A 12,394-nucleotide genomic window follows, 5' to 3' on the forward strand; every position below is an offset into this window, starting at 1 on the left:
TATTTGACCGAGTAATCAAGAGTTTCTAAACCTGGCGAGCAGGAATGAGACGAGCTATTAAAGTCTAGAAAGCAAGATGTATGCGGGTATATTAGTCTTTTGGCACTCGGTTTTCTTTATCTATTCCACAAGGGACTTAGCTTGAAGATTGATCACCATGGACATCACCGAATACTCTATGATGGACATGGACCTCTAACATGTTACTCGTGTTATTCTTGATGAATAGAATGTTATGTCTCTGTAGCCTGTAATTTTGCTGGCATACTCCATCCTTGAAACCGAAATACAGTGATTTTGAGGCAAAAACACGAATGAGATAGAGATACCAATACAGACGACTTTTATACAAAATGCCCTATTATTCTTGCAACTTAAAATAAGTTCATGGTTCACTTGATCGAAAGTGGAGAATGTTACCAGTATTTGACGGAAAGTAGTAAATATTAGACTAACTACAAACATGAATAGGATCATAGAAATTACACTGAGACGCCTGTAATATCTGATATGCAGCCATTCTTGAGGACTCTGTTATACCTCCGTAACCTACTAACTGTCATATTCTACCCTTCGAACCAAAACACGGTCATGCAAGCAAGCTCTTCACTGGCAGAGCGATAAAGCTTCCTCCAGAAAAATTACTATTTTAGTAAATGGTATGAAGTTTTAATGTATCTCACCTATGAGCCTCAGGCCTACCCTTCTCCTTGATACTGCAGCTGAGCACAAGACTCTTGCCTTTGACGACTCGCCACGGCGAATACGTCAACTTAGCAGGACCGGGTGGATCTGTAAAGAGCACAGGTATGTTTTCTTTAGAAGAAATCGAAGATAGATTAAAGAAGATCAGTGTCTTTAAAAAAAAAAACAAAAATATCTATTACTAACGTACTGACAGCATTGCCCACCTTTTTTATATTTGTTTTTTGTTTTGTTTTTTATTTTATTCTTATAATAAATGTCTAAGATGTAATTTTAAATAAGTCCCAATAAAAGAGGAGAAATTATTAAGTAAGGCTTATTAATCTCTGCGCCAGAGTTACGGAGCCCAACCAGATCATTTGCTTCCGCATGGCCTGCTGCATCGTCGTTCGTAGAGGGCCCTAACGATGCAATCTGAATGGGCGCGTCCTCGGAACGGTCGATCTTTAGTAGGCTCTTAGCATTTCCCTAAGACGACCCTCACGGTCTGTGGTGCTATCGTCCTTAAAAGGTTTTGACGAAGCTAGTCCGCTTAGAAGCAGATGATGCCCAATGGACACCTGATCGTTGTAATTTCTCGCCTGCCAGTATGTCAGCAGCTTATAAATAGATAGATGCATGTACCGCGGGGCGCCATGTTGGTGATGTACTGACAGCCACTACATTGCATACTTTTTCTATATGTATTTCTTTTTATGTTCTATATTTTACTCTTATTATAAATATCTAAGTAATTTGTAATTGTAAAGAAGGCATTATTATATAATTCATATATTAAGAAATTTAGGTTTATGGAATTATAGAATATATTTTAGATATTGCCGTGTATAGTGCCGAATGGCCTTGGTATGGCCCACCCCTTCCATTTCGGTGGGTGTCGTAAGAGGCAACTAAAGGAGCTGAATAGTCGAGGCATGACCAGCAGCGTTCATTTTAGAACATTATCAAAGCCTAAATCATCATCTTCCTACCCTTATCCCAATTATTATTTGGGGTCGGCGTAATATGGTTTATTTATGGTATCCATATTACAAAAGAATTTAGCTTATAGTTTTACGACCGGCCGCCTGCCTGACGTCAACCCTCTTTGGGAATTATCAAAGCCTAAATACAGTTGGTAATCCACCTGCTAAACGTGGCAATTACTGGTAAACCCCGCCTTTTGGGAGAGGCCTGTATTCAGCAGTGAACAGAAGACGGCTGATAAGATATCTGGATAGATAACTGGACAGTATAGGGGGGAGGGATTGTCAGTAAAGGGGAGATTAGTCCCCATTGCTATCAATATACCGTATCAGGTCGACCTCCACGCAATTTCCCTTGGAAACCATCGTGACTAATTTATCGTTGAATTCATCACGATGGGCTAACTGACCTGCCTTTTCATCATCACCTATCATCTCTCACTGATGCCCCGCCAGCGTATAATCGATAGCGCAGGCGAGGTTACCATGCCGTCGGAGATGTGGTGAGTGCGAAAGCGAACCCATGTCTCCAACATATGGCACCTCGAGGGTATATCGTCTGGTTTTTGGTGGGTACACTCCCATATTACGGGGGGATTCCCACAGTACCCATTCACCCCCCACAAAGTGTATGGGTCTGCATAAAGCATTTTCCAGACGTTAAAAAAAGGCGGGGTTACCATTCCATTATCATCCATTAAAAAAAAAAAAAACTGGACAGCACATTAAAATAAGAATATACTAACATATAGGCTATAGAAGGTTTTAACAAATGCCCTCTAAAGCTCATTTGATATGGAATAAGTTCATTATTTAATATTTTCGAAAGAAGTGGACCAAGAGTGCATCCCTGTGGTACACCATATTAACTAAATGAAAAGTGTAACCATTTACAATACTTTATCACATTCCTTTATCAATTTTCACACAAATACAACCGCGATTAACGGATTACCGTCTCGCCATTGAGACGGGCGAAGAAATTTTTCGATAATAAAACATCGATAACACTCCAAGGTATTCGCTTATCAGGCACATTACTAAAATAGTATATTATAAACGTTGTATTTCTAAAACTTGCGATATCTAATGAATTATTTAATGGGATTCAAATGGATTATTTTTAATTGTGAACGTGAAAGCGATTATTATCTCTTAGCGTATTAAAGGCTCAATTAATCATCGTCATACGTGGAATATGCATAAATACACGTACAGTTTTACCAGAGGGAGACTTTGTACAAAAGTCGATTGCTTGGGTACCTCTGTCCCATTTGTGTTTCAATTGCAGTTGTGTTTGCATGGCTGTGTTTCGGTTTGAAAGGTATGGCGTGAATTTATTGGGTACAGAGGAATAACACCTGAGTCCTCAGGAATGGCAACGCATGGGGGGTATCATGGACGAAACAGTACACTCTGTTGTGTCCATGGTACTGCTCATGTCTATAGGCGACGGTTAACACTTTCCATCAGGTGGTCGTCAGCTTGTTTGTCATTCTAAGTTGTATAAAAAAAAGTCATAGTATTTTGTATGGAGTAGCTTTCTCAGCATTTAATATAAACAAAGTAATTGCACACATATTGCAATGTGGTTTCAGCATAGAACGGACCACTCTTTCCTTTCCCGTCGGTATGGTAAGAGGAGATTAAAGGAACTTAATCAAATCCTAACTGCGGTTGTCAACCCGCCTGCCAAAATTTGCACTTGCTGGCACAATCCCAATTACTGGGGAGGCCTATGTTCAACAATGGATAGTTCTTGGCTGATATAAAAATCTGCATCTACATACATACACTGTATAATACTATAAAGAGGAAAGATTTGTATTTTTGTGTGTATGTATGTTTGTAATGAATAAACTCAAAAACTACTTTGCCGATTTCAATAATTCTTTCACTATTCGAAAGCTACATCCACTCTGAGTAACATAGGCTAGAAAAGATTAGAAACCCTTACTAAAACTTTAGTAACGTAACTCAAGGTGTAAAAAAATGCTATAAAATATCTTTGGTCGCGTGCGCTGCGGAAACTATTGGTGATAGAACAAAAGTATGTTCTACAATATTTAAGAAAATATCAATAACTATAAAAAACGTCGCGACACTCTATGTCCAACTATTATCGTTGTCACAATAACCACTTTTTTAAAATATTGTAAAAATGTCTACCCGTGCGAAGACGGGACGGGCCGCTAGTAATAAATAAATTGTACGCGACAGAAGTCACGTATTACGACCGTGTGGTGATGGAGCTTAAGTACAATGTATCACCACTCGGAGAGAAGGTATTGTTAGTTCTAAGAACTCTAGTCCAAATTGTTAATAGGGTATCTATTTTGTACCATACCTAGTAGGTAAGTTGTTACTATTATGTATGATCATGAATAGCACATTGGATACCAGGATGGCCATGGTAACCCTCATGCAATGCTATTCCTAAGGATTTAAACGCTGTAGTTTACGAAGGTACCCCGTAACTTCACTGTTATATCTCATCATTTATGAAATAATTTTTATGTAATGGTATTTAAATTTAAACTTACAATTCACAACCAATTCTGTCTTTTGGCTCTCGTTGCCCCAACCGGCGTAGTTCTTGCCTTTACAGGAGTAATTCCCATGAAAACTTTTCGTTGTGTCCTGAAGTAGTAGCATTGACGGGTCCACTTCGTTGCATAAGTTTTCTGTAATCAAAAAACATTACATTTATAATTAAAGATTTTGAATCACGAGAAATGAGACATCACAAAATTTGATACGAGAACAATTCGGGAATTTTTTTTTATGTAACTTAGAATAGAATGAAAAGATGCTTTTTTAATTACAAAGCACTATTATACCTACTTGTACAACAATTAGTCCATTACCTTAAGGTTGTCTTGAAAAGATTGCTCTCAGCAATAAGGCCGCCTTACTGTACTTATACAATTGTATCGTTGTGTTTGTAAATTGTCTTGCTTATTTCCTATATTGTATAATGCAAATAAAGTATACTCATTCATTCATACTCATTCAATGAGAAATAAGTTGATGGAAAGTGGTATTCGTCACCTATAGACATAAACAGTACCATGGACATAACAGAGTATATGCTTTGATACGCCTCACGCGTTTCCATTCGAAAAATATGCGCGAACAAAATAACAATCGGAGATTTATATATTTATTTACAAGAAACATGGTAAGTGTACAGATGTTAACAATAAGTGTAAGTCCTCATATTTCGCCATAATTAGGCATGCAAATATTAAAACTTAAAAAGAATAAATGTTAATTAAATGAGTCATTAAAATTCATAATGTTATATAAAAAATTACATCAAAATATGTCAAACACTTGTCAACAATAAAAAAAGAAAGATTGATAACTGATATGGAAGGTTGTGGAACTTCTGGTAGTAATAGTGGTGGTCAATCTTCGAGTGTTGGCAGTCACACACATACTAACGGTAGCGGAATTGAACGTAATAATTCTAATCATGTAAATGGATATTTGGTCTCATTTTCTTTGTTAGAACACCGGAACTCCGGGTAGAACGGAGGCAGGCAGCTAAGTGATAGCAAAGATAATAAAAATGTGAATTTAACATGCTCAGTACTAATTTATATTATGACACTAATGCCTATGGCAAATTTTATTCCCTAAAAGATATCCAATTTTGGATAAAAGGAAACGCACTCTGTATTATTACTAAGGGACGTTCGAGTTTTCTCGGAAGGTAGTTCTTTCAACAGAAAATATTTACATACCCAAATGTCAGGTAATAAAGATAAAGTAGTGTAGGTAAAGAACTCACTAGATGGAGCAACGAGCGTTAAATTAAATGTGTTACTGGAAATCGATGTACCACTACTTCATTGTTGCCTCTTTAGCTTACCTCTTGTAATCATATCTGTTGTGTTCATATTTTTATGAAATTCTATCATTGAGGGGAACAAAAAAGAGCATTTGTTCATTCATACTGCCTTTAAATGACAACAGTTTTGGACTATAAATACCATCTTGCATTATACCCTAATTCTGATGCAAAAATGCTATAAAAATAATTTTAGTAGACTTAAGAGGACAAATGACTTGTTTAAAATATGGCAAGGCATGGTTCTTTTTTATATTTTGCCATATATTACTCAATGCATTTGTTAATAGTATTAAGACTGATGTATGTCTGTTAGTGTATAGAAAAATCTGCAATGAAAGCATTAGGGGAACGTTTGTCATCTCTTATAACACATATGTCTGCTAATTTTGGATCTCTGTTGGTCATGCACAATGCTCAATGTAGATTTGATAAAATTACTATATATTTTCACGTCAATAAAGGCAGAGAAGAGGGTGTTTTAGAACTTAATTTAAAATATTTCGTCTATTTTAGGGTTTGGCGTTGTGTACATCCATTTAATGCCACAAAACACAAAATTTTGGGATTTTTCCCATGTGCGTAGAAAGCGTATTCGTTAGTTTTTTTTTCTGGTGCACAAGTAATTAATAGACCCCAATATTATAGACAATTCAGGCTTTATTACAAGGGGAGTATAGTTTCTCTTGAACAATGAGAATAAAATGTATGAGAGAGTCTGTGGAGAATTTGACTCAGTAATTTGTAAATCTTTCTAATTTGTATAATATGTTACCTTCTCCATCAGTTCCATTGCACTCCGGCAAATGCTTCAGAATCTCTCCATCCAAGTACCAAATAACTTCATCAAGGATTGGTGGGTTGCCAGTCATCACTTCGCAGGTAAGAGTAACATTCTTGTGGTCAGTCTCCAGAATAGGACTGGGGGAGCTCATGGTTAATCGAACTTGGGGTTTATCTGGAATTAAGAGATTATTAGATGTGTGATTAGTAAGTATATGGTTGTCTTATGGTACTACTACTACTCGTGTGACAGTGTCGCCCTCTAGTGTCAATAGTTTCTAGGCCGTCTTCGTTGTACACGAAAATATATACGGTTTAAAAACTTTTGCTAGAAGAAACAAAGAATCTTCAAAAACGTAAAACGAAAATATATATACCATGACTTAATTACTATTTTACAATAAATAATGGGTTTACTTCTTATGTAAAAAAATAAGAAAAAGATATATTTATCAATTAAGAAGAAGGAAGAGAAATATCCAACTCCCTTTAGCAACTTCTCAATGATGCTAGCTAAGAAGCATCGAAGTTAGTGACCCAGGTATAATCGTTCCAGGAGTTGAAGTCAGGGCAAAGGGTTCACCTCAAGGTCCCTACCTAAACTCTCCTTGGAGCGCTAAGAAGGCCTGTGTAAAAGTTGTATACGAAGGCTTCTGACGACGCCTTTTAGACAATAGGTTTACGTGACCCTGGTTTGCAGCCAAGCGTTGTGCATTTGAGCTATCTTCATTTTGTTCTACGGCGATGGATAGATACTCTATCATCACTTTCATCATCCTATCATGACAGTGTATGAATACAATATTTTATAATTTCTTTGAATTTCCAGGATATATTGAGACGACTAAAGACTTTAGTGCGAAAGACAGAAAATTCAAAATAAAAACCCATATTAAATTGCCTGATCTTATCGAAGAAAGCTATTTCCAAAAATAATACCGTAATGGATTACTACGATTTTATGCGATAAAGCGCAATTTAATACATTTCTGTTGGAATATTATTCAAGTCATTAGAAAAACCTTAATCCGTTGAGTCAGCATCTAATGGTACTAATAATGTTGAAATTTGAATACTGATTTACATTCACAGTTCAGCATAATCGATAGAAATGATTTGTCCATGGCATTCTTTATGCCTTGTCATTCCTGAGATCTCTTATGTTTACAGGTATAGATACCCTATCGGTATGAGCGATATCGAAATGGGTAATGACCTTGTTTTCTGGTAATAATATTTAGAAAACCCCAATATAATAAAATAGATATGGGAGCGGTACGCTAGTATATTAGGTTCATATATAATAGCGGAATACTGGTCTGATATCTATATTTCTTCATTACACCAATATTTAATACATTCATTAATTGTTCAATATATAAATATTATAACTACAATATTTACATATTGCTATATATTATCCAACTTCTAGATATAATTGCCATTAGGGAATAGTTTTAAAAGTGAACTGTATTGAATTCTTATTTATTTACAAAATATTGGCGATTGCCAGTAGCAGATCTTAAATTACAATTGCCCAGCAATATTTACCATTTCGGTGTGTAAATGTTTTTTTTTTACAATTACAAAAATAATAATCATAATAACATTAATTACATTTAAAAATTAATTATTGTAAATTACAATTATGAATAATAAGTCAATGTTACGTTTTTACAATGTCAAGTATCATAAATTACAATTATTTTAAATGTCTTTTACAGAATAGAAACTATTATTAATTAGGTAGTCAAATAGTCTTCCTTTAAATTGTGTGTTGGTCATACATACATAGCACATTGACGTGTATGCTGTCCTCACTGGTCCCGTTTCCCACAGCGTTCGTCAGCAGGCAAGTATAGTTGCCCGTGTCGTCCCCTCTTGCGTCCGCTATGATCAGGGAATGCTGATCAGTCGTACCGCCTTGGTAGTGGGACGTGTCGTTCACGTTTACCTCTTTCCCGTCTCTGTACCTGGAAGTTCAAATCATGTTTTTATGCAATGTAAAATAGCAAGCAAGCTGACGGTCCATTTAATGGAAAGCGGTAGGGGAAAGGGATTGTTAGTAACGGAGACTATTTAGTACTATTGTTAGCAATATATCCTATAGGATCAACCTCCAGGTAGTCCCCCTGGTGTTTTCATCACGATGGGCTAACTGAGCTGCCTTTTCATCCTCGCCTATCATCTCTCACTGGTGCCCCGCCGGCGAATATATACCATTAGCGCGGGTGGGGTTACTGTTCCATTATCATTGATTTAAAAACCCTGGTGCCCCGCCAGCATTTATGGTTAGCATGGGCGAGGTTGAAATTCCATTATCATCCTATTAAAAAAATTTAAAGCGGTAACTATCATTAATGCTTTTTTTTGCAACTTAGAATGGCAAACAAGCTGACGGCCCACCTGATGGAAAGTGGTAACCGTCGCCTATAGACATGAGCAGTATCATGGACATAACAGAGTATACTGTTTCGCCCATGATACCCCTCATGCGTTGCTATTCCTGAAGACTCAGGTGTTATTCCTCTGCACGCTGTATATTCACTGCCATATCCCACCCTTCAAACCGAAACACAGCCATGCAAACACAGTTGCTTCACGGTAGAAACACGAATGGCATAGAGGTGTCCAAGCAAACGACTTTTGAACAAAGTCTTTCTATGAATGTGTATGTAAACAGTACGTGTAGTAAAGAATAAAAAAATAGATCCTACCTTTAATCAAACTAACTTTATGCATGCAGATCCGTTACAGACTCTTCTAATATTAGAAGAGTCTGTAACGGATCTGATATGGCATTTTACACGTATTGTACATGTACAAAGTAGCGGGCAAAAAGCTAGTCATCATCTTATAAGACTTCACCAGAGGGAGACTTTGTACAAAAGTCGATTGCTTTGGTACCTCTGTTCCATTCATGTTTCAACCGTAAAGCAGTTGTGTTTGCATGGCCGTGTTTCGGTTTGAAGGGTGGGATATGGCGTGAATTTACTGGGTACGGAGGAATAACACCTGAGTCCTCAGGAATGACAACGCATGGGGGGTATCATGGGCGAAACAGTATACTCTGTTATGTTCATGGTACTGCTCATGTCTATAGGCGACGGTTACCACTTTCCAACAGGTGGGCCGTTAGCTTGTTTACCATTCTAAGTTGCATAAAAAAAACTTAGTGCTAGCTTTATTTATTAATTGAAACTTTAAGTTTGTTGGTTAAACAAATTTTTACCCGCGACTTCGCGTGACCAGGATATATTTACTGACCAGGGTAAAATGGCTTTCTCATATAGTATTTGTACACCAAATGTCATAGTGCTTAGTTCAGTCAAAGTGTTATCTATACCTTCTTGTAATAAATCTGTAGAGAGGTCAATTCTGTACATGAAATATATTTCCAAAATAACTATCAGGCGGTGATTAGTGATCGATACTGATGGCAAAAATGCAATCAGTAAAATTTTTGTCTGTCTGACTGTATGTTCGTTACAGAAACAAAAACTACTCGACGGATTTTAACGAAACTTGGTACAATTATTTTTCATACTCCTGAGCAGGTTATAGTACACTTTTCATCACGCTACGATCAATAGGAGCAGAGCAGTGAGGGGAAATGTTAAAAATGTCCACCCGTGCGACGCCGGGACGGGCCGCTAGTGAGGTAATAAATAAATAAAAAAACTCATTCAAAATCATGATTATTCAGTACAGTTATAGGCTATTTTGTAAATATTTTTCGGCTGCTCTCGATTTCCTTGGGATCCGATCATCAGATCCTAACTTGGTGACGATGGAACCGCTTTAGGAGCATATTCTTTTTAATACAAAAATATTTTTTTAAAATCGATTCACTACTGTTGGAGAAATCGGTGGAGATACATAAAAAAATATACAATCGAACATATAACCTCGTTATTTTTTGAAGTCGGTTAATTAACAATTTACTTTGGTTACAACAGAATATCAGTGTTTTGCTCTTTTGAGGGCAAAGCAATAAACTGAGTTGTGACCATATTGTGTTACTACGATACACGCATGGAAGAAGGAAATTGTTTTATATATTTTGTTTTTTGTTCTTTTTTTGTTGCTTTTTTGTTTTTCATTCTCTTATCTCTTTTACAGTGTGTGTCTGCATTATGTGTATGTTTGTATTATAATTTGTGTGCTGTAAGTAATGGAAATAAATTATCTATCTACTTATTCAAATGAGCAGTAACAAATGACTCCATAAGCGGCACCCGTCCACGAGTATGACGCTTTGATAATTATTCTAAAAGGACAATTCTACTTACCAAACAACGTGATTCAGCGATGATGGATTGCTTTCGTATTCGCATTTGAGCAGTAACTTGTCACCTTCCACCACTGTAATGTTTGTTGGATCAACTCTGACCATCGGGGGATCTGAAAACCATTGTACTATTATTAAGAGGGTCCAACTAATTTTCTCCACTGAATAATTAATGTTCAATCTAATTTCCACTGTGGCATCTTCGTTGTCAGAGCGAGTATTTTGTAAATGAATTTGGACAGAGGAGTCCAGAGCCGAGATATTTTTATTAGATACTAGCTGATCCGGCGAACTTCGTACCGCCTAACAGTCGATTCTTTAATTTTTTAGTTTTTTTTTCTATACATATTCTGCTATTCGCTGTGTTTCCCTAATGTTACCATCGTATAAATTTTGACAAATATACATACATACATACATATCTGTCACGCCTGTCTCCCATTAGGGTAGGCAGAAACAATGGAACGCCAAATGCTTCGATTCAAAAACAAACCTCTTTCGCTTCTTCCACATTCATCAATCATTGACAAATATTGACATCAATATTGCTACGATACTAGAGTCACTCAGTTGTTTTGTCTTCCCGGAACCTCTCCACTAATATTTGAACTTTATAATATGGTATTAAAGTTCAAATTTACTTTTAGGTATTATTACGAAACGTTTGCATGGGAGTACAGAAAAGTGTTGTTTTCAGATTTTTATTCGGGCATTTTTTTTAAATTTTCTCCCCGTAAGAACCATTCTCGTACTTCAAGGGATATTCTGAAAAAAGAATTAGCGAAATCGTTTCAGCTGTTCTCGAGATTTTGCGCTTAGCAACACATTTAGCGATTCATTTTTATATTATAGATTATTGATAATGAAGCGTATAGATGTAAGGTAAACTTTTTGACCTAGTAGTAATAAGAAAGAAGCCTGTTAGTAATAAGATAGAACAAAAAAATGACTTAGGTCAAGTAGATTTTAACTAAAAAGTTGAAGTACGAAATTGTTTACTTGTTTCTTTAAGTGCTGTCAAGTAACTTAAGACACCAATTAAGAGAGACTGGTAAATAATAAAATACTTGATGGAGTAGCTGTCATTCTCTTTATCTAGTCGCAACGTTAGAAGGAAAAATAGAAAAATGATAGAGACAGAAAACAGAAGATGATAGAAAATTTTGCAGAACATTACGATGGCCGGTAATACGCCATATCACGTTTGGAACTCTAATAATCTCTTACCGCGTTTTCCAATCGGAATCGTAAAGAAGGGACTTTGAGTTTAATTTTTTTAATAGTCCGTGTTTCTAGATATTTATTGTAGATTAAAGTAATTCTATCTATCTATCTAATTTGTCACATAAAAGATCAGACTTTACTGGGTTAATCTGTGAAGGTTAATTTTTTACGCAAGTTAAAATACCAAACATGCTTGCCACCTGTTAGAAAGTGGTTACTGTGGGCTATAGATTTTCTATTAGTTTTAATTTTCTTACATATTCTAGCTCTATAGGAATGAACAATGCCATAACATCACCAAAAATATCACATAATACACTATAATATCCATGGTACTCTCCATTGCTATTTCTGAGCATTATCAAATGTGCGTAAAGCAGTTTTAATGCAATTCAACTAAAAATTAGGTAATACTGGTCGTTAGTATAATTTAAATAAATTTTTATTTCAGAATTAATTATATTGTTTTATATAAGCTTTTGATTTTCTGATTTTCTTATTTGTATCATATATTTATTTATTTATTTAAAAATTACTCACCGCACTTACAGTCTCCCAAAACGTGTAGGG

The 12,394-nt window shown here is 35.9% G+C and overlaps 1 protein-coding gene across 9 annotated transcripts in view; it reads right to left on the bottom strand.

The window, feature by feature from the left end:
* The window catches only part of LOC113514629 (hemicentin-1), a 573,783-nt gene that overhangs the window by 23,224 nt on the left and 538,165 nt on the right, over positions 1-12,394 (bottom strand). For all 9 annotated transcript variants that reach the window (XM_052891885.1, XM_052891877.1, XM_052891883.1 and 6 more), the window contains exons 10-14: positions 10,602-10,713; positions 8,101-8,282; positions 6,302-6,484; positions 4,214-4,354; positions 684-792 (exon numbers count right to left, since the gene is read on the bottom strand). In XM_052891885.1, coding sequence (XP_052747845.1) covers positions 684-792; positions 4,214-4,354; positions 6,302-6,484; positions 8,101-8,282; positions 10,602-10,713 — 727 coding nt within the window. The remainder of the gene's footprint in view (positions 1-683; positions 793-4,213; positions 4,355-6,301; positions 6,485-8,100; positions 8,283-10,601; positions 10,714-12,394) is intronic.

The sequence above is a fragment of the Galleria mellonella genome, unplaced genomic scaffold (assembly GCF_026898425.1).
Source record: "Galleria mellonella isolate WM207_F2 unplaced genomic scaffold, CSIRO_AGI_GalMel_v1 utg146, whole genome shotgun sequence".
NCBI classification, from domain to species: domain Eukaryota; kingdom Metazoa; phylum Arthropoda; class Insecta; order Lepidoptera; family Pyralidae; genus Galleria; species Galleria mellonella.